Source organism: Nelumbo nucifera, chromosome 8, assembly GCF_055504915.1.
Source record: "Nelumbo nucifera cultivar China Antique chromosome 8, China Antique-T2T, whole genome shotgun sequence".
Classification (NCBI taxonomy): domain Eukaryota; kingdom Viridiplantae; phylum Streptophyta; class Magnoliopsida; order Proteales; family Nelumbonaceae; genus Nelumbo; species Nelumbo nucifera.
In genome coordinates this window covers 24,108,560-24,132,374 of record NC_142656.1, presented here as the reverse complement: position 1 = coordinate 24,132,374, position 23,815 = coordinate 24,108,560, and the positions used below count along the sequence as shown (strand labels likewise).

General features: G+C 35.7%; 2 protein-coding genes and 2 pseudogenes across 2 annotated transcripts; all 4 read right to left on the bottom strand.

Moving 5' to 3' along the window:
* Nucleotides 1-2,119: 2,119 nt before the first annotated feature.
* LOC104609167 (18.2 kDa class I heat shock protein-like) lies at nucleotides 2,120-3,215 on the bottom strand (annotated as a pseudogene).
* A 7,428-nt stretch (nucleotides 3,216-10,643) lies between these two features.
* On the bottom strand, nucleotides 10,644-15,505 carry LOC148789761 (uncharacterized; annotated as a pseudogene).
* Nucleotides 15,506-15,700: 195 nt separating this feature from the next.
* On the bottom strand, nucleotides 15,701-16,570 carry LOC104609166 (17.3 kDa class I heat shock protein-like). The gene has a single exon (XM_010275402.3). It carries the CDS (start codon nucleotides 16,307-16,309, stop codon nucleotides 15,830-15,832), a length of 480 nt encoding a protein of 159 aa, XP_010273704.1. The 5' UTR covers nucleotides 16,310-16,570; the 3' UTR covers nucleotides 15,701-15,829.
* Nucleotides 16,571-21,760: 5,190 nt separating this feature from the next.
* LOC104609165 (17.3 kDa class I heat shock protein-like) lies at nucleotides 21,761-22,632 on the bottom strand. The gene has a single exon (XM_010275401.3). It carries the CDS (start codon nucleotides 22,433-22,435, stop codon nucleotides 21,956-21,958), a length of 480 nt encoding a protein of 159 aa, XP_010273703.1. The 5' UTR covers nucleotides 22,436-22,632; the 3' UTR covers nucleotides 21,761-21,955.
* Nucleotides 22,633-23,815: the final 1,183 nt, after the last annotated feature.

The following is a 23,815-nucleotide window of genomic DNA, read 5'->3' as shown; positions in this document are numbered from 1 at the left end:
AATATAAATAATTATTAATTATTTAAAAAATAAAATTATAAAACAGTTGTATTATTTTGAATGTATTTTGCCTGTACATGTTTGCATTTGTACTCTTTTGCAAATTGAGCTTAAGGCTGCCCTTGGAAACAATGCAAATGGAGTGTAAATCCCGGTTTAGGGTAAATTTGCACTCTGGTTCACTTTTACCTGCATTTGGCAACACTACATTTATGCATTGACAAATGACAGAAAACACATTTTCCAATGCGTATTTATATTGATAATAAGATGTAAATGCTGCGTTTGGAAATGATGCAAATATGTAGAGTGTAAAATAGTTTATATAAATTGCAAAGTTGGATTAGTTTTGCACTAACAAATTTACCTTCTTACAAAATAGACTTTTAGATGTAATGGATGCAAACATTAATTTCAATAAAGCATATGCTTTTTTTTATCAAAAGCTCACTTGAATGCAAATTTACTTCTTTTTTATTGGTGTACTTTTACATCTTATTATCAATGTAAATATGCATTGGTCTGTCATTAATAGGGGTGGAACTTGGGTGGGCCTAGCCCGAGCCTGAACCGGCCCAACCTAAAATTTTACACGGGCTAGCTTGGATTTTCGGTCCTTGGGCTGGGCTCAAGCCCAAGAAGTTGGGCTTTTTTATTTTTTGGGCCAAACTCGGGCCTAGCCCTTAGGTAGCCTAAACCCGGTCCGAGCCCGACCCAATTATATACATTTATACATATATATGTAAATGTTGCATACATATTTGTATATATAACATTTGTATAGATATTTTGCATACATATTTACATACATACATAAATATGTGTATATATATTTGCATAAATACATTTATAAATGTATAATTTTAGAGTGGGTTCATTGACCAACCTGAGCCCGGCCCGGGCCTAAGCCCAACCCAAGTGCATCAAATTACAAGGCAGGTTGGGAAAATCGGGCTTAACCTCAGGCTCGGGCCGGGCTTGGGCCTTAAACCCAAAATTTAGGGCTGGACCTGGGTTGACCATAAACCCGGCCCAACCCGCCTGACTTGCAATCCTAGTCATTTATCAATGCATAAATGTAATGTTGCCAAACACAGGCAAATGTGAACCAGAGTGCAAATTTACCTTGAACCAGGATTTATACTCTATTTGTATCGTTTCCAAACGCAACCAAAAGTACATTAATAAAAAAGAAGTAAATTTGCATTTAAGTGGGCTTTTGATAAAAAAGGTCATATGCTTTATTGGAATTGTATTTGCATCCATTACAGCTAAAAGTCTATTTGTAAGAAGATAAATTTGTTGGTGCAAAACTAACCCAACTTTACAATTTATATGGACTGTTTTACACCCTACATATTTGCATCGTTCGGAACGCAGCCTAAAGAATCCAAAAGCTACAGAAACAAACAATTTATTTGTCCCCTTTATCTTCCCCCAAAGTTGGGGTTTCTTTGTTCATCTCTCTCTCTCAATTAATCAATCAAACCAGTTTCCATTTTTTCCCATTCTTTTATCCTCACTGTACAAATGATTAGTATTGCACATGGTTTTTAAAAACGAATCGGTGACCAAACCGGTCAGGAGTCCGGTTACCAGTTCGAACGGTCCAAATGTTCGATCCGCACGGCTGGCCCGCTCTGACAAAAAAAAAATTTTAAAATTTTTAAAAATTGGAAAACGGTCAAAACCGTCTGAACAGTTCGAACGATTAACTAGCCGGTTCAGCGGTTTGCTGACCAAAATCAACGGTTTTGAGGGAAAAAACAGTTTTGAAGGAAAATGGAACCGATCATGTAACCAATTCTCGGTTTTTTCGGTCCGACCATCCGGTCCGGTCCGGTTTTGAACACAGTGGTATTGCATATGCACCGCGCCCTCGTCAATTGCCCTTGCCAGAATGGTTGTATTTTTTCTCAAAACCATTGAAAATTCTCCTACTTCCAATTTCCATCTTCCATCTCTTGATGGATCTGATTGTCCATTAACCTCTACAAGGCTACCTGGCATTTGATGAGATATGATATTTGTCTTCTATAGCACCACAAAAAGGGTAATCCAAGTCCTTATTTAATTTAAACCTTTTTTTTTTGGTAACGTTTTCCCACTTCAAAGTTAATTTTCAATCAAAAGCTATGAAAAGATTTTTAATTTCTCTTAACAACACACTCTTCTCGACCACTTGATCAATTTTAGCAAAGTTGGATCCATATTTATAAGCTAATCACTTATTCCAAAACTTGGTCTTATGTTTTGAGCCTGCAATGGCAAGTGAGAATTAACAGAGGAAAATCACAATCCAAATATCTGTTTCATTTATCAAAATTACTTTTTTTCTACATTTTTTCATTCCTCAGCCCATACATTCACAGAATCCCACATACAAATGAAAATTCTTTATAGACCATAGACGGAGAGTCGACACAAGAAAACACACAACAAACACAGACTCTCAACCAATAACCCACTCCATTATTTTGCGATTCTGAATGCTTTTAATCAGAGATTTCAATGGCTTTCACCTCGGGTTTCTTTTCCTCCTCCTTGGGTACTGTGACAGTCAGCACTCCATTCTCTATGGATATGCCTTCACCTGATCCATCTTTGCGTTTTCCGGCAATCTGGATCGCCTCAAGAACTTGCCGCTGCTCCTCTCCACCCGGTGCCATTTGTCGTTCCTTTCTTCTTTCTCCCTGCTCCTCTCTCCACTAATCTGCAGGACCCTTCCCTCCTCCACTTCCACCTTCACTTCTTCCTTTTTGAGCCCCGGAAGATCAGCCTTGAATACATGTGCTTCTGGGGTTTCTTTTCAATCGATGCGGGCACTGACGGAGGCAGAGGTTTCTTGAGCCGAATTGGGCACAGAGCTGAGGATTGTGCTGAAAGGGAAGCCCTCGAAGGGGTCCCAAATATTGAGAGAAAATGGGTCGAAGATGTTGCTTCGTCGTTCTCCGAAGATGCTAGGAATGAGCGACATTCTTCTCTTTTGTGGTGTTGTCTTTAGCTTAGAAATGCTGGACTTAACAGAAACTTGGATGCTGATTACAGAATATGAAACCAAGATTGGAATACTGAGAAGGCTTTTGAGATTGATAATCGACAATGAATTATTGAATTTAGAAGATGACGTATTCCATATTTATAGGCATCGAGAAGGTAGATCTCGAATGTTCAGTGTCTTTCTCGTCGTTTCTAGATATTCGATCGTTCTGTAATCTTTTAGCTCCAAAGAAAAAAAGCCTAAGAGAAGAGAAGGGAAACAAACAATATATAATCTTCTACCACCTTCTCCGATCTATCTCTCGGTCTTTGGTGAGGTCAATTCTTGATTAATCTGGTGTTCGTGGGGTCAGAATTAGGGGTGCAAATGGATTGGATCATCGAGCCTATTTGATCGAATTCGAGTAATCTTGGTTGGATCTTTGGATCGGATTTGGATTATTCACCCCTATATGATCCGAGAAGATCCCATCCGATGTATTATATATTTATATTGTATTTTTATAAATTTGTTATATTATTTATTTTTTATAAAAAATATGTATATATATATGATGAAAATAATTAAAGAAATACTTGTATTTTTTGTTTTTCTTTATTTAAATTGGTTTATTTTATTTTTTAAGGAAAACAAGTTGGATCAAGTCAGATCCGAAGATCCAATAGGATTTGAATTTAGATCAAATCATATCATATCCGATCGGATCCGACATGAATAGTGTTGAATCGAATTCGAATATACCCTTATTCGAATCCAATTTGATCTGTTTGCATCCCTAGTCAAAACTCATCTCTTGGGAACAACAAAAATTGGTCTTGGACCTAAGTATAATCTAGATAGGAAACTTAAAGCCAAAATCAACCCAATTACAATGGGGACATAAAATTCACTAGGGGTGCAAATGGATTGGATCATGATCCGATTCGATATGAGATCCAATCCTATTTGGTCGAATTTGGGTCATCCCTATCCAATGTGAGAAGATTTGATCCGATATATATATGTGTGTGTGTGTGTTATTTATTTATAAATATATTTTTTATATTACATTTTTATAAATTTGTTATATTATTTATTTATTTATAAAAATTAATTTTTAAAGAAAACAATTTGGATCCAATCAGATCCGAAGATCCGACTTACTAATAGGATTCGAATTCAAATAAAGTCCTATTAAAACCAATTGGATCAGATCCGACATAAACAGTGTTGGATCAGATTCAAATATGCCTTGATTCAAATCCAATCAAATCTGTTTGCATCCTTAAATTTCAGAACCAGAATGAATAAAATTCGTTCGATTCTTTTACTTTTTAGATAGACCTGACCCATTGACAGCTTTATCCGATTATAGATTGGGCTAGATCTCCAATCTCAATGGCTCAAAGGATGAGAGGAGATAATATTTAGCCCCTTAAATGGTAAAATGGGCTTTCTTCTATAAACAGTACTAGACATGAGCCTAGTCAGTCCAGCTCACGCTTGCTGTTGCACCCCAGATGCTCGTGCATGCACACCTAGAGCCCCGACTCCATGCACACACGCTTGCCTAGGTGCTCCTGCCCCCTGCACACATGCACCCGCCCATAAGCCACCCCTGTATGGCTGTCTAGATGATCCATTCCCTCCACCCACCTTAACACACTAAACTGAGTTTGACTTGTAACAAAGAATGTTTGATGTGTGTCCTCAATGAACTTGATTTATAACATATGTCTGTGATGTTTGTTTTCATTCACATGTACTTGATGCATGCCTCCAACGAATTTGGTTTTTAACTTTTACAATTCCACAATTCAAAACCATTGCTACACTAGAATAAATCTCTAAATAATTAAAATATTGAAATATGAGTTGTGACATAGTATTTCATATAATGACTTTAATGATCTGGGGTGCTCGTCGAATACCCAAATTAAATGATTTACATAGCATTAATTTCGAGCCCTTCCAAAGTAAATTACGAGCAGACACCTTGTACTTAGAGGTTAGTGAAAGTTAGGCCCCCCCAAGCTTTCTTTTGTAATAAAGACCTTTGTAATCTTCTAGATTTCAATTAAGGGTACAAGTCGGGTGGGTTGGGTCGGCCTTAGGATAAACCCAGACCCGACCCTATCATCTACAAATAGGACCGAGCCCGAAGTAAAAACTGAAGTATTAGGCCTGGGCCCAGCCCGAGCTTAAATTTAACACATTCGGGCTGGGCTCTAGTTGGGTTGGGCCCACCCAAGTTTCACCCCTAATTATAATCACCAATGTTGCAGTCTACTTAGTCCTAGTTGCTGACTAATATAATTTGCTTCAAAACCAATAGAAATGATTCGTTTTTGTTCTAGTAGCCCAACCCTTTGTATTGGTTATCCAGTCTAGGTTTGTTACTCTCTCTCTCTCAAGTGTTAATGTTAATATCGAGAATTATAATTAATAGGAGAGCAGAAGGTGAAGTTTGCAAAAAGTAGTAGTAGTTGTGTTGTGGGGATAGAGATGGAAATAAAGAACCTGAAGTTGTACTTGGAGAACCAAAGCATCATAGAGGAGAAAGAGAAACAGGAACAGAAAACGCTCCTACTCCACCAAGAGAACCGAGCGTTGATGTGTGTGCTTTAGAACAAATTCTCTCATCTGGATAACCTTGCAACCCATCTTCACAATCATCACAACTACAAATTACAACACAGTCTGAAAAATCATGATGAAGAAGATCAAGATGAAAAATAATCCTCTTTCTTCTTTTCTCTCATGTTTCTCTACTTGTTAGAAATTAGAATTCTCTTTCCCCTCCATCTCTCCTTTGCTGTTGTTTCTTCTTTTTAGCTCTTCTTTTCTCAATTCTTGGATAAATTTATGGTTGAAAAGAATAAGGAGTTCAGCTCTCATTAGATAAATACACAAGTAAGAAATCAGAAAACCAGCCAACCCATCAAAACATTAACTCAGATTGCTTTGCCTACTCAAGTTTGGATGCCAAAATATAAGAACAAAGGCTCCATTTGGAAGAAGTACAAATACAAATATGTAGAGCGCAAAATCTTATATTTTATATTATATTGTATATATTTGTAATGTACATATTTGTATTTGTACTCCTTCCAACTTAGCCAAAAATACAAAATAATAGCTATCTAACTAACTAAAAAAATTAACATAAAATCATTAAAAATAGATTCATAAACTCATCAAAAAATAACATCATCAACATTTATCTATCACATAATAAAGAAAAAGTCTTCTCATCATCAACTAAGACCTCATCTTCTCACTAATAAAAAAATCTCTCATGATCTCCAATTAATATCTCATTTCAAAATCTTGTCACCATCCAATCATAAGCTTCTTTAGTCTGTTCAAAATGTTTAAGCTTCAATGTTTTAAGGATTCCAAACCTGAAAAGTAATTCTATATTATCAATTTTACTAGAAATACTAATGATACCATATAAGCTTCAATGCATATATAGATTCCAAACTTGAAAATTCTATACTATCAATTTCAAGGATTCCAAACCTGAAAATTTCTATCCTTCAATGCTTCAATGTTGTGGAACATGATGCTATACCATTAGAAGAACTAAGAGCTGGAGTAGAACTAGGAGCTTCATTTGTTATAGCTGCCAAAGAAGAGTTAATGTGGTGTTATATTATAGCATGGTTTTCAAAACCGGACCGGATCGGACGATCGGACTGAAAAAACTAGGAATCGGTCAAGTGAATGGTTTCGGTTTTCCCCAAAATCATTAGTTTTGGCCAATAAACTGTTGACTCGGACAGTTAACCATTTGAACGGTTTTGACTATTTTTAATTTTTTTTTGTTAGAACGGGCCGACCGTTCAGTTCGAATAGTTGGACCGTTCGACCAGGTAACCAGACCCCTGGCCGGTTTGATCTCTGGGTCGTTTTTAAAAACCATGTCTTATAGATTAAAAGGAAATGTTATTAGATAAATAAGAACTAAGAAGTAAATTCATAAAATACCTTTCTCCATCTCTTCAAACACTTCTAATTTCTCTTCATCTTGGATTGCATGTGAATGTTCTCTTAATCAATTTTGAGTACAAATTAAACCCTCCATAATTGTTGGTGTCAATGAACTATGAAATTGATCATTACTCGACCCCCCGTGCTAAATGCACTTTCAAATGTAATGGTAGAAACGGGAATAACCAAAATATCTCCAAGCCATATAAGAAAGTATGTGATATTTTGCACTATTTGTTTTCCACCAATCTTCTTCCAATGCTTCCTCCAAATAGTGATCCATTTCTGACTTCACACACATCTCATCATTCTTTGAAACTTCATGAAATTCTAACTTAAACATAATAAAATTAATGATTTTATTTTAAAAATTCCAATCACCATCAATATAATGTGCAATAAGACATATATATCCTAGAATTTAAATAGGTGCCCAAATATTAGTGGTGATGGACACTCTTTTTAGCTTTGCAAACACTTCTCTCAATTTTTTTCTTCTTCTCATTCATATATAAATCCATGCAATCTTTTGTTATTGTGGTGGGTGAAACAAACTGAAATCTAGACTGAATAGCCCTAACAAAACGCTAAAGCCCACATTTTTCACAAAATTAAATGGCAATTCATCAAGAATAATTATTTTTTCCAATTCTTGCCAATCATAATCTTGATCAAATTTCCAAATAACATGATTAGTAGTTACCTCAGACCCAAACGAAATAACTAATTGTTTAGAATCATTTTCACTTAAAGGACACATTTTGCAATTTTCAATGTGGTATTAGTTCCATTAGCACTAGCACAGTCAAGCTCCTTGCCACAATAATTGCAAGTAGCACACTCATATTTAAGTCCTCCGGGTTGGGGGATTTTTTTGAAATGATCCCAAACAGAAGATAAAATACTCTTACATTTTCGATTAAAAGCTACCTCAGAAGTTGTGACAACAATTGTACTACTAGTTGTTTGATGCTAATCATTTGTTTATGCCATGTTTGAGTTGAAGACTGTAATCAATTCCCAATATTCAACCGCACAATAAATAAAGGGAACATATAATTAAGATATATAAAACATAAAACATAAATTATATCAAATTCAGAAATTAATGAGAAATGTTCAACTTTGTTAGGCCCCATCTAAAGCATAAGCAATCCAAAACATAAATCACATCAAATTCTTATTTACTATTTATATGACAGAATCATACCAAAACATAAGCAATCCAAAACTTATTACAAATTAATGAGAATGTTCAACTTTGTTAGGTCCTATAGAAATTACATTCAAAGAAAACTGGTATTTTATGAAGTTTAGGATTGCTTATGTTTAATGTCATTTAGATTGCATGTTTTGCTCTCCTTTGGATTGCAAACATGCATTGGAATCATTATTTAATGTCATTTTCAATACACAAATGACTGCAATCGATTTGGGTGCTAAGGTTGCTGAGGCAGTAGCTATGGTGTTATTCTGCCAAATTTCCTGTTTTGGGTGATTGGTTGTCCATTATCAACATTATGTGTTACCCTTCAATCATGGTCCCACACTCCCACTAGATGGAGGAGCTTGACCAATGTTGCTCTGTTCTGATCTAAGAGGATCATTCAGAGACCAAAGCCTAAACTAGTTAATGGGGACCTTTCAAGACTCACAAACCAGTGGTATGCTAAAGTTACAATAGGGGAGTTTCAACTGTAGTGAATAGTGACGTAGTGTACCCTTCAACCCAGAAAACCATATTTCTTTTCCCCAACAGTCCAATAAATAAATAAATAAAAAATAAAGAAAACGAATTAATGGGTGAGAAAGTGATTGATTAATGCATGATTCTTTTATTTTATTTATTCCATCATTTTATAATAGAAAGATGAAAGACAAAAGGGTGAAACTAAAAAATTTAATCCATAAACAAAAACGAAAGAAAAGTAGGCAATAGAAACCATACCTTTTCTCCTCTGACGATTTTGCTAAATATTCAGTAGCCAGTACCACTCTTCAATTGGTTAATGAGCCTTGGGGGTGTAGAACATTCAGAGGATTCGAACGAGCAGATATTGAAAGGTAAGAGGGATCAAGGAGGGCTATCGCGGGCTCAAGTTCAACATTCAAACGAACATGTATTGAAAGGTGTTTCCCACTTTTTTTAATCTCTTGCTTATTTTTTAGGGTTAAAATTTCAAAGATAAGGAGTGTCCTAAGATGGGAATAAAACAACCCTCAAATGGGAATAAGTCTTAACTCTGCTATGATATTTTCTAAGGCCTATGGGTTACTTGGACTTGGATAGATATCGGTTCGGGCTCGAATTCACCAATGGTCAGGCCCGAGCCCAACCCGAAATTTTAAAAAATCCAATTTTTTGGGCTTGAGCCCGGCCCAAGGACTAGAAAACTAAGCTCGACCCATGTAAATTTTCAGTCTGGGCCAATTTAGGTCCGGGTTGGGCCCGCCCAAGTTGCACCCCTAATTCCAACACTTTCCCCTGCTGTTTGCATTTTGTAGTCAGTTTTATAAAAAATTCCCATCTAACTACTATGTGCATCTTCAAACAAAGATATGTTGAACGCCAACCTAATTGATAGGATGCAGGGGTGTTAATTGTACTGGATTTGGTCTAATCCAATCCAGTCCAATGTGAATCCATTATAAATGGACCATTCCAATTCAATCCAATGAATATTTGGACTTCCTTGTACTGGCACAATTCAATGTCTGAACCATCGAATTTGTTCAAATTCGTTTTAATCTAGATTGGTTTCAGCCCAAACCCGATCCATTGACACCTATATTCTTATCTTATATCAATGGATCAGATATTGGCTCAGCCCAACCCAACCCAATATAAATATATTATGGATGGACCAGGTCCAATCTAATCCAATAAATACTTTGGACCATTAAGTCTAGATTGGTCCAATTCAATATGTCTTATTGGTCCATCCAAATTGATTTTGATTTAGGTGGGGGTCTAATCCAAAACCGGTCCATTGACACCCTTAATTGGATGATTCCATCAACCCAAGCTTCTTTCTAACACCATTTCCCATTTCCATTTTGTCCAATGAATCTACCTACTAGGTTGACCTCATGACAATTTGTAGCTTTAGACCCATTGAGTGTTGCATATTGCTTTCTCCACTTTCAAATCTATTGACTAGAATTGTTGTTTGTAATATTTAGGCCGACAATTTTGATATAGAATGAAGAAGCGTTTTTTGGAAATGCAAATGAAAATAGACATGTATCGACCGACACCCTTCTACTAATTTTAGTTATTGGACACTTCTAAAAAAACTCGTACTTATTGGAAATTTTTTGGTCATTTAGTTTTCTCTTGTGTATATGTTTACTAGAACTGGTTGAAACTTGTAGATAAAATTAGTATAATTATCATTTAAGGGACGCTCTTCTTTTGAATTTTCAGAGGAAGAAAGTTGGTTAATGGGATTTTGGTTTCCATTGACCAAGAAATCCATATTTTTTTTTTCAGATTTTAGTTTCCACATAAATTTATGTAGAGACTAGGGAAAGTTTACATGGATATTTACCCAGGTAAATGATACCCATCTCCTAGGTGAATAAACTTTCACACCTAGGGGGAATGTTACCAACACTTGAATAGGACAAAAATACCCCTTTTAATAATGGATTTATATGACTAAAATAGTCATTGCCTTATTTACCCGGAAATAAAAAAATATGTATAAATGCACTTACCTAGGTAGATAACTTACCAAAAAACAAATGAGGCCTTATTATTTTTTTCCAATGGTTCCAGCTATAGTCAAAACCTTAACTCGTTCCTCCCTTGCTCTCTACATATAAACACTTGACTCTGCCATTGTGTACCAGAAGGCTCCACCCAATTTGGATCCAACAGGCATTCCTAAGCTAAGCAACAAACCAAGCAAGAAAATGAAGGACATGGATGCTTTTTTGATATGCAAAATGGTGTGTATTGGGAATTTCAAACAATGAAATTCTAGTATTTTTTGGACAATTTCTTTAAACTATCCCTACTATTTGCAAAATTACCATTCCCATTAAAATATTAACAGAAGGGCTGAAATGTCTGTTTTGCCCTTAAATCAAATTCGAAGCTTAATCACGGGAGAGTGTTACCGCTACTCCACTGCGGGAGAGAACAACACTGGAGTCGCCGCAATTGGCGACGATGACTTTCTCCATCCCAACAAGCACCACCACAACCGTTGATTCGTTTGGAGAGAGAGCTAGAGCTAAAGAGGCACCTTTGAAGATGAGGAATTTGAGGGTCTCCAGTGCAAAATAGATGAAAGCCCCCCGAGAATGAGTGACGAAACAACCTAGATCCACAAGTCGTGTCGAAATCCTTTTTTATGTGGGCAGTAATGGATTTGTAGTCAAAAGCGTCATAGAGGGGAAGCAGAACTCATGGCTTGTATCTGATCTTCACAGGCATGTCTGTGTCTTTCTATCAGAGCTTTACCCTCCAACATCCTCTCCTATCCTCTTTGCTCTATGAAACCCACCAACGGGAAAGGGTTCTCATTGTCTCGATCTCTTCTAAATGAAAAGAAAGCAGAAGAAGAAATCAGAATACAAATAGGCCTCAATGAAACTCACCAACATCACCTTCACGTTTCTGCCTTCCAAATGTTAAGAAAAATCCAGAAAGGATTTAATGCTTTATTGAAATCTTTGCTACTGACACAAAACCCAATATATCTAGAGACGACGTGGGAAGCCAATGCTTTGTTGAAAACTTTCCTCCCTCCCTTCCATTACTGGTCTTCGGCGATGTGGGAAGCCAATATATCTAGAGTCGGAGGCTAACTGAGACGGTGTTCTCATCGTTTTCCAAGGATGACAATGATGCCGATGATGTCGATGAACTTCCCTGCCCCGACCAACATCGGTACCCCTTTGTTCTCCGAGGATGCCGACGATAATGACGAGTGATTGGACGACAGCTCATCAGAACAAGTGTTTGGAAGGAGAGAAAGAGAGTGGAGGTGGAGGTGGATATCGCCGCCGGTTAAGCACCGAGCTACCTCGGTTTGTCGTTATTGAAAGGAAGAAGAGGGTAAGGTTAAAATTAGCTTTTAAACAAATATACAGCACGTGTGTATAAGTTATAAGGTAAAGCTATTCAATTGTGTACCGTTAGATAAGTCAAACAGTAAGAGTATGTTTAGTCAATTTCACATACAATAAGGGTAGTTTAACCCTATTTTTTTCCACTATTTGATTTTGACATTTTATCAAGGGGTAATGTCACATTACAAATTATCATATATAGCATATTGATCACCTTGAAAAACCAGACGTATCATATGATCGTTCATTGAATTCCCAAATTGGATTGGTCTCTGTTAGCTGAGTTCCTTGACAAATTACTTTCAGAACTGCCAACTGTCTATGTCTCCTAAAGAAACATGCAATTCTTATGAAGTGTATTACAAGTTTTTCTAATAGCAAATGCATCAAGTATCTACCTTGTCTACCAAAAAAGAATTATACCAATGTATCTAGGGGTGCTCACGGTTCGGTTAACCGAATCGTGGGGTATTTTTTTTCAAACCAAATCGATCTGATCAGTTTTTAAATATCTGAATCGAAATTAAATTGATACAATTGATTAAACGGTGGGCCAGTTAATCGTAATTCAGTTTTTCGGTTTTTATGCACTTAAAATAAAAAAGAAAAACCTAAAATAGAGAGATAGAGACACAGACGGAGATGGCACTTAAAATAAACTTGGTGGTTGACGCAGGCCGCACGACGGAGATGATAGGTGAGAAGAGAGAGATAGAGACACAGACTCGCTCACTCACAGAGAAGAGAGAGAGAGAGAGAGAGAGAGAGAGAGAGAGGCAGACACTAGGGGAGAGCCAGAGAGGTTGTCGATTGAAGGACGATCGACACTGGAGGAAAGCTAGGGGAATTGCATGCGGCACCGACTACTGACCTGGCCACTTGGGATTGGGGAATACGAAGACTCGAAGAGAGACTGAGAGAGTGAGAAACAAAGAAAGATTGAAAAGGTATTAGGTTTAGGTTTCAAAGAGACAAAGAAGGGGAAAGGGGGAATTGCCGTGGTTTTTTACTTTTTTATTTGATTTTAACCGAAACTGAATCGATCGGTTCAGTTAACCGATTTTTTGATTTGATTTTGGTTGATTTTTTTCGATCAGTTCGGTTTTTCGATTTTTTTTCTCACCTCTAAATGTATCCAACATTAAAAAACAAAATAAACTATATAAAAAGATTGGAAAAGGATTGAAATCAACATCCTCGTCCTCATCTTCATCATCTTTTCATCTTCCTCAAGAAGAATCTTCATCATCTTTTCATCTTCCTCAAGAAGAATTATACCAATGCAGTAAACATGGAAGACTTCTAATGACTGCCACCACCCCCTCTTCCACAATTTGATATGTTGTCTACAAGTTTCACTGAATGAACAATTAAAATCAAGGTTCCAAAAATGCTATATAGGCTTGTCTCTCTGTTAATCAAAGCCTGAATGAATGAAACAAGGGCAGTCACAATTAGTATCTTAATAAGCAAATTGCTTCAAAACCAATTTCTAGAAGAGAGTACCTGAATTAATGATAAAATATTAGGGTTGTAAAATTGACTTTTTATGTGAAAAATGAACTAATATCATCAGTGAAATTAGTCTTTTTCTCTTCCTAATGCAAGGACTGAACCATGTTTTTTAAGTTTGAAACAAGCATTTCATTATAGTTATACTAAAATTAGTCTATAATTCAAAATATGGAAAAGAATGATAGTTAACAGGTACCAAAGAAAAGAAACCACTTCAAAGACTTAGCATACTCAGCAAGTTGGAATAATATAACTCCGAAAAGATATTGCATATATTTGGTTATGTGGATGTTTATTGAAAAAACCCCACTGCATTAGCGTTACATAGGTGTTGGCATTTATTGCATATCAAATAATATGAAACAATTGTTTAGTTTCACCGTTTATCAAATAAATGGTAGAAAACTGAAATACTTTGATTTTTGTGTATGGGTATTTGGGAAAATGTCAAATTCTTGTTTTTCCCAATGCCCTAGCATTTCTAGAAACCAAATGCTGATGTGACACACTTTAATAGGTATTAACCTAAGGTAGAAAAAAAAAAAAACATTTAAAGTAATGTTCAACCACACAACAAAAATAGAAAATGTTTAAAGTGAAAAAGTACAAATAGATGGCCCATCAATAAATGCCCACATAACCAAATACATACATTTTAAGCACATACAAAGCATCGGACCCTTAGATATTTAGTTATAAAAGATTATTAGCATCCAACATTAACTGCTCATTCAGATAGATTCCAAGATCAGCCACTGAACATGTAATATATTTATGCACTACTTATTATACTTGTAAGTGGCAGCCTTTGGCTGTTTGTACTAGTCCTTTTCCATTACAGTAATATGCAATAGTGGGGTTTCCTCTTCCTTTATCACTTAAAAAAATTCTCAGATTTAATGTTACTGATTAAGAAAAATGAAAAACAAAAAAAAACTTAACATTACTATTTCTACAATGAAGTTGCAAACGGACTACGTCAATTAAGAAAAAACACAAATGCAAATTTTATGCAAATAGAAAATGTTTAGCCCATAGGCCGTGTTTGGTTGCAATACAATTTCATTTGCACTAATACAAATACATGGGACTGCAAATGAAGAAAATACAAATTCCCATTTAATTTTGTTTTGGATTTTACTTTATTCTACTCTTAATTTACTTCATTTTTACTGCAATCAAACAAAATAAGTTAAAAAATGAAACAAAAATAGGTCAGAATTTATAATCAAACTATTTGCACTGCTATAGTTTTACATCAGTGCACATTTATTTACATTGCAACCAAACACTGCCATAGGTCCAGTTTGACAGTTTGAAACACAAATGCAATACAGCACAAATACAAACAAAATAGTACAAAATACAAGGTTTTGCACTCTTCATATTTTTTACTCATTCCAAACTGAGCAATAGATTCAAATTTTAATTTTCCCATGAATTCCCTTCAAGAGGAGAATGAAGCCAAAAAGGCTTTTCTCAGACAATTTCTTCCATCCATTCAAACCTGCTAGCTTCTTTTTGTCCTTGTTCAAATTGATCTAACCAAGTGCACACTCGAATTGAGGAGGGGATGAGGAGTTAACATTTTTGGTTTGATGTTTAATCATGCTGACCATCTCTGTACTTTATTTTTCAAAAAAATATATTGACCTATACACCAATAATCTCAAAGGTGAATCTCTTTATCTGTACCTTATGATCTTCAATTTGTTCCATTACTACATCTTCTTCCTGGAGACCATCTTCAAGCCGATCGTATGAATGGGTAGTAAGGTTATTGTCATAAATTTTCATGGCTATTTTCTAATTATTGAGCTATTAATAGTCTTCCTAATTGCATTAGAAGTTGGTTTTCCTAACATAGAAAATGGTATTTACCAATAAAAAAAACATATGAATGGTTGTAATTTGTAAACAATGGTAGATTTGGAACTTGGTTCACCGCTAGATTTTCAGAGCCCAGTAGCACGTTTTGAAATTTGGAGACATTAGCCCCAAAATACAGGGTCCCTTCGCCTCTTTGATTTTCGAACGATGGATGTCCAAATGGGAATTAACAGGGGAAAATTACAATCCAAATCTCTGTTTCATTGCTCAACCCATTTACAAACAGAATCCCACAAAGTTCTTTACAGACCATAGACGGAGAGACGACACAAGAAAACCCAAACATAGACAAAGCACACAACAAATACAGACTCTCAAGTCTCAACCAATAACCCACTCCATCATTTTGCGCTTCTGAAAAGCAATTTAACCAGAGATTTCAATGGCTTTCACCTCGGGTTTCTTTACCTCTTCCTTGGCAACTGTGACAGTCAGCACTCCATTCTCCATGGATGCCTTCACCTGATCCATCTTTGCGTTTTCCGGCAATCTGAATCGCCTCAAGAACTTGCCGCTGCTCCTCTCCATCCGGTGCCATTTGTCGTTCTTTTCTTCATGCTCCCTGCTCCTCTCTCCACTAATCTGCAGGACCCTTCCCTCCTCCACTTCTACCTTCACTTCTTCCTTCTTCAGCCCCGGAAGATCAGCCTTGAACACATGTGCTTCAGGGGTTTCCTTCCAATCGATGCGGGCATTGACGAAGGCAGAGGTTTCCAAAGCCGAACTGGGCACAGAGCTGGGGTTTGTGCCGAAAGGGAAGCCCTCGAAAGGGTCACAAATATCCAGAGAAAATGGGTCAAAGATGTTGCTTCGTCGTCCGCTGAAGATGCTAGGAATGAGAGACATTCTTTACAATCGCAGGATTTAACAGAAACTCGGATGTTGAACAGAGAATATCAGACCACGAATGGAGAATTGAGAACTGAGAATTGACGATGCATACGTCGAAGGCGGAGTACAGATTTATAGGCATGGGAATTGGGAAAGGGACTCTCGAAGACTGGAACGTTCAGTGTTTCTCGTCGCTTGTAGACTGTTGTGTCTGATCAATCTGTAAGCTTCTTGGTTGCTCTAGAAATGAAAAGAGGCCATGAGAAAGGAAACGAAAAATCTGTAATCTTCCACCTCCTTCCCCACCTTCCTGTCCGCTTTTTGTTTGGTGGGGTCGGTTCAATTTGTAGGCTGAAAGTAGCGTTCGAACCTTCAAGGTGGAGACGGAATCTGCTCTTCACGCAGGGGCGCTGACAGGCACATCCACCGTGCATTGGAAGCATCTCCCATGATTAATAGGCCCACCAAGTGTTTGTAGATTGACAGCTCTAGCCTGTTTTTGATTGGACAGATTCCCAATCTCATGGGCCCATGGGAGATAAATATTTAGGACCCTTAATCGGTAAGACGGGCTTGCCTTTTAAGGATTCGCCAGCGGGGACCGTGCGATGTACGAGAAATTTGAAAGATTTAATAATTTTATTTATTATTAATTAATATTAAATTAATAATTAAAATTTGTTAATAATTAACTAAAAGTATTCAAAGTTATTATTAATATTTAAAATTTTAATAATTGTATTTTTTATCTAATATTGATTTATAAAAAATAATTATTCTTAATTTAATATGAATAAATATCTTTTAATAAATTTAGTTTTACTAATAATTTGTAGTAATTTTAATAATTTTTATTATTTTAAATAAAACTTTGATTTATTTTAAATAAATAAAAATAATTACAAAAGCTAACATTTTTATTAATTTCAATAATAATTAACAATTATATAGGAATGACAACAAGGTGGGTTCAGGGCAAGGCACCTCATCTTTGTTCCTGTCCCATAGTCAAGACACTCTACTCCATCCCGGTGGACCCCTCCCCTCCTCAGTGTTAGGCAGGTTCAGGGCAAGGCAACCACTCCCCAATGTCAAGCGAGTTTAGGGGCAAGGCACCCCACTCCTCATTAAGGATGGAGAATCCTCAAATTTTCTCGCCCCATCCCCAGTATTGGGTGAGTTCAAGTAGAGGTGTAAATCAGGTTGTGCTGGGTTGGCATGACACGATCCGTATGTGGCCCCATACAAAGTGTAGGCCATGCGGCCCATGCTGTGTTGGCCCACAAGGAGTCCTAGGTCATGCCTCCCTCCCTTGGGATAATTTGGGGGGCCGGTTTAGCACAACCCACAGCTCGAGCCCGTACGGGCCTGTGTCGTGGGTCGGGTTAGTCCATAGGCCAAGCCTTGGGCCAAGCCAAGCCGCCAATTGGGCCAAACTATGAGAGGTCCATTTAAAAAAAATTGAAAAAGATGTTTAAATTTCTATTTTATATGATTTTTGATGTATACAATTAGACCTATTCATGGGTCGAGTAGCCCGGCGGCCCGGCTCAGCCTGACTCGTTATTTTTCAGGCATGGACAAAATTTCAGGCCTATGGGCTTGAGCTCGAGCTTTCTTAAATAAGCCTGACCTGATACTATTACATATATAAAAAAATACTTATGTTATATATATATGCTTCTTAAATTATTAACAAATATCAATTTACTATTAAGAAATATAAATTATTAGTTTATAAAAGTATACCGAAAAAAGACATTTTATGTACAAGTCGGGCTTCGAGCTTGGGCTCGATTTTCAGGCTTTATATAAGGGCTGGGCTTGGGCTCAAGATCCATGTCTGATGGTCGGGCCGGGCTCAAGCTTAGGCTTGCACATTTTCTATTGATAAAGAGGCCGTATTAATTATAAAACTATGGTTTTTTATAAATTAAATTCTTTATTTAATTCTAGTATAGTATATATATTAATATAATTTTTTTATTTAAATATTATATAATAATATTTACCATGTATGCATATAACTTTCAAGTTAAGCTTATTAAGGGTTATTTAGCTTAGGCCCTATCTGTTAAAGTCAACATTGGACTCTAAAACTTTGATACCCAATTAGACTTCGAATATGATTATCCTTGATAATGTGTGGACATAGTGCATATCTCAGCTAGACCTAACTTAAAAGAAAATAGTTACTTGAGCCTGCAAATTTATAGATATAATATTTGCTCAAGTTATAAATGATTTGTTACTTTTTATTAATTATTAAAATATTGTTAGTTATTAAAATATAATAATTATTAAATTATTGTATTTATTTAAAATATAATAATTTTTGGAAATTATCATATTTTCAAAAATATTGCTAATTTCTTGGTTAAAACTAATTAAAAGTAATTTTCTACTATTTATAGCTTAAAAATAATTATTGTTAATTATACTATTGTTAATAATTAAAATGCATTATTTTTCATTATTACATTAAATTTAATTTTTTAATTATTTTTGGTATTTTAATTAAGCTTTAGGTTTTCAGAATTTTCAGATTTTTAATTAATTTTTAGTGTTTTCATTATTATTCAGTAATTTTTGCATATGAGTATTTTTTCAATAATTTTCAGTATTTTCAGCATTTATTTTTGCATATTAGTCAATACAAAATTAATTTGCATTTGATTTTAGTAAAAATAAATTAAATAAGTAAATAAATACCATAGTTAATAAAAAATACAGCTAGTTTTCAATATTTTTAAATAATTTTTGGCTTGGGCATTTTTTTAATAATTTTTGGTATTTTTTAGTAATATAATACTGTTAATTATACTTTTTGATTATTTTCAGTAAATACCCTTATTAATATAAAATATTATTTTTAATTTTGAATATTTTTTAATTATTTTAATTATTTTAAATATGTTTAGGTTTTTTTAGATTTTTCTGGATTTTTGAGTTATTGTTGGTATTTTTCAATATTATTCAATAATTTTTGCATATGAGTAATTTTGCAAAATACTATTAATAAAACATGTTCTACATTTTGAATTGTCATTAATTTTTATCATTTTTAACGAGTTCATTATGTGCAATAAAGATCTCAACTTACACAAATTATTAATTAATTAAAAATGCATTAATACAAAGTTATCTAATAATATTGTTAAAATTATCAATTAATATTTTATATTTAAATTTCTTATTTTTATAACGTTTATTAAGAGGCCTTGGAAAGCCTAAAGGTCTCTCTCTATTAGTGTGCAGTTTTATTAATTTAATCAAGATAAGCAATGATTATTGTTTTATACTTTAAAATAAAAAAAAGAAAAAAAATACAAAAAATGGAAAAAATAGATAAATAACTTCTCTCAAAGGAGAGACATGCTGACATGGACAAATTTGTAAAGTGCAAAAGGTTATATTTTGTATTATTTTGTATGTATTTGTATTGTACAAATTTATTTTGTACTCTTTCCAAACTATGCCTTAGAAACAACAACAGTTTGGTAAGGAGAAAGTGAGAAACACATTTCTCCAAAAGGGCCTTAATTTTTTTAGCTAGTAATTTAGCAATTATCTAATAAACAACATTACAAAAGCTTTGGGCTAAAAATCATTATCTTTCTTGGGAAGCAATGTAATAAAAGTATGATTAAAACACCACAAACTTCCTATTAACAAAACAAATCCTCACATAGTCCACATAATGTCCTCTTTCATTTGATCCCAGAAATATTTATACACAATTGCAAGGATACCATCAGGCCCAAGAACAATGTCTGCTTAATTTCCTTCTCTTCTAGAATTCTAACCAAGTCCGTATTCTCTTCTTCAAGAAATAATAGGAAAAAAAAAAGATCAGAATTAGAGTCTAAATTTTGTATAATCAGTAATATTCTACACTATCAAATCGTGGTCACTTATCCACCTACCATCCTCTAACCTGAGCCGATCAATCTTATTCCTATTTTGTTTCGTAGAAAAAAAATTTGGGGGCCGCTTGGCAACTTCTGGTAGCTTTTGATTGAAGATTTGAGCAGTTCGAAACTAATTTGGCTACATGCATCTTATTGTGTCTTTCCATACAAGAATAAAGCAAAAAAGACGTGAAAAACTCCACTAAAAACTTTCCCCTAATCAGCCCAAAATAAACTTCTTGTATCTTTTCGGCGCTCCGGCTTTTAATGACTAAATCTTCCACAAATCAAATGAAAATAAACCGAAAAACGATATTCCGGACTTCTAAACAAACAGAAGACAGCACGAAAAGACTTGCCAAATGGGCCCCAAATATTACCATCATCTTCCTCCAACTAGAGTTGCCTAGAGTTCCTTCACCCCAAATATTACCATCACCTTCCTCCAACTAGAGTTGCCTAGAGTTCCTTCACCAGTAGGATTCTTGGTACAAAAGTAGGGTAACATAAGAAAACTGCAGTGCAATAGGGACCTTCCAAAGAGCATGCATACTAGGCCCTCGAAATTTTTTTCAAACAGAATAGCTAACATAAGAAAAATACGGCCAACAATGTAGAATCTCCATGAATCAAACTGAACCAGACCTTGATGTCCTCTAACATCAAACACCCAAATCCTTTGATCTCAGAAAAGTTCCATACAGGTCCTGAAAGTTTTCCATAGTAGTAGGCAAAACAGACAAAGCAGAAAGGGCAGAAGCAAGGACAGAGACAAACAAGCAAAAATACCAAAAGACAAATAAACAAACAAATCCGCACCAATAAAAATACCTACTACGTACTACGTACTAAGAAAACATCCACAGAACGATAGGTAGAAACAATGCCCAAGGGATAAACTCTGAAAAACCAGAACAACTACACTTACTGTAGTAATACTACTTAACCTTACTCACTTGGGAATAGCTCAACCCAAACCCACCCAATTGCCACCCATACCAACAAGGGAGAGCCCTGCCAGCAGCATCAAGAAAAACTAGAAAACATAAGTCCCAAGGGGGTTCCAACAGAACAAAATCTTCATGATCCAATCGATTCCTATCTATCCGGTCCGCTGCAGAGTTTCCTTTTCGGTGGGTTTGCCTGTACAAGATTCTTGCTGTAGATCTTTGAGATAGATGCTTGCAATCTTCGAGAAAGACGTTTCCAGGGAATCGCCTTATACGACAATGGACTCAGTTAACCTGCAAATCTAGTTTATGGGCCTCAAGAGTCGCCCACATTGCAGCCACGAGATTGTTATGTTGCTAATTTTGCCTAACTTGATTTTTAGAACTTCGTCTTTATAGTCACTCAATTCGATCAAATGCTTTCAAGTGATCGAACTTTTTCTGCCTAAATGGTTTTTCCAAAACCATTGAACTTTTCTATCCATTTTATCGAGTTCGAATTTCTATCTTCCATCTCTTGATGGATCGATCTGATTGTCCATTAGCCTCCATCACAAAGCTATAAAAAAGATTTTTAATTTCTCTTAACAACACACTCTTATCACTTAACAGGGGAAAACCACAATCCAAATCTCTGTTTCATTGCTCAAAATCACTTTATTCTACATACTTTCATTCGTTTCTTTACAGACCATAGACGGAGAGATGACACAGGAAAGCCCCAAACATAGACAAAGCACACGAAGAACACGGACTCTCAACCAATAACCAACTCCATTATTTTGCGCTTCTCAAAAGCTTTAACCAGAGATTTCAATGGCTTTCACCTCGGGTTTCTTTGCCTCCTCCTTGGGGACTGTGACAGTCAGCACCCCATTCTCCATGGATGCCTTCACCTGATCCACCTTTGCGTTTTCCGGCAATCTGAATCGCCTCAAGAACTTGCCACTGCTCCTCTCCACCCGGTGCCATTTGTCGTCCTTTTCTTCATGCTCCCTGCTCCTCTCTCCACTAATCTGCAGGACCCTTCCCTCATCCACTTCTACCTTCACTTCTTCCTTCTTCAGCCCCGGAAGATCAGCCTTGAACACATGTGCTTCAGGGGTTTCCTTCCAATCGATGCGGGCATTGACGAAGGCAGAGGTTTCCAAAGCCGAACTGGGCACAGAGCTGGGGTTTGTGCCAAAAGGGAAGCCCTCGAAAGGGTCCCAAATATCCAGAGAAAATGGGTCGAAGATGTTGCTTCGTCGTCCGCTGAAGATGCTAGGAATGAGAGACATTCTTTACAATCGCAGGATTTAACAGAAACTCGGATGTTGAACAGAGAATATCAGACTACGAATGGAGAATTGAGAACTGAGAATCGACGATGCATACGTCCAAGGCGGAGTCGATATTTATAGGCATGGAAAAGAGGACTCGAACGTTTAGTGTTTCTCCTTTCTCATCGCTTGTAGACTGCTGTCTGATCAATCTGTAAGCTTCTTGGTTGCTCTAGAAATGAAAAGAGGCCAACGAGAAAGGAAACAAATAATCTGTAATCTTCTACCACCTTCTCCAAATATCCACCTGTACGTTTTTGGTTTGGTGGGGTCACTTCAATCTGGTGCACTTGAGCCGGATCTGCTCCTCACTGAACGCTCCTCGCACCAACCTCACAATCTCGTATTTTGTCAGTTCGATCAAGTGGACTCGAGTCCGGATCTGCTCTTCACATAGTATTCCTCACACCAACTTCACAAAAATTCTCTGTTCTAATTCTATTTGAATACGTCTTTTTTGTCCGGCATATTAGAAATTAATGGAAAATTATTTTAAATGGCATATGGATTTCATTCTTTATCAAATACGCTTAACCCACTCACCCTTCGTACCTATTCTCTCTTTTTTTATCTCTTCTTCCCCCTCCCCTCTTCTCCCACCGCTCATTCACCGCTACAGCTGTTGATAGTTTCATTCCTTGTTGATTCAAGTTTCACGGTTCTTCTCTTTCTCCATCGGTATGTTACTGTATTTCGGCCATCGATTCAAGTTTCTATCTCACGTTTCATCTCTCTCCCTACACTATGAGAAAAATGGTCTAAGTGGACCACCAACACCCGTCGCCTCATCCACTTCACCTTAGGTCAAGACTGCCAACTTAGATAGATAAGACTAGAGGTGTCCACGGTTCGGTTAACCGAACCATGGCCCATTTTTGTAAACCGAACTAGTAGTATCGATTTTTTCATTTTGCCAAACCGAAACCGAACCGGTACCACCGGTTAATCGGTCTACTAGTTTTAGTTTTTGACTAGTTCGATTCTTTGGTTTTTTATATTTATAATATATATTATATAAATATATGTATAATATTATATTTTAAATAATAAATGATATATAATATATTGTAAGTATTTTAAAAATATATAATATATTTGTAAATAGATCATTATAAATATAATATAAGTATATATTTATATATAATGAATATATATTTATATAAAATACATAAAAAATATGTGACATATATTAAAAATATTTATAAAATATACATATAAATATATATACTGGTCGGTTCAGTTAATTATTAGTTTTTTTATAGGTTAACCGAAAACCGAACCAGTCTTGATTTTTCAAAAATTCTGAACCGAAACCAAACTAACCAGTTCGATTAACTG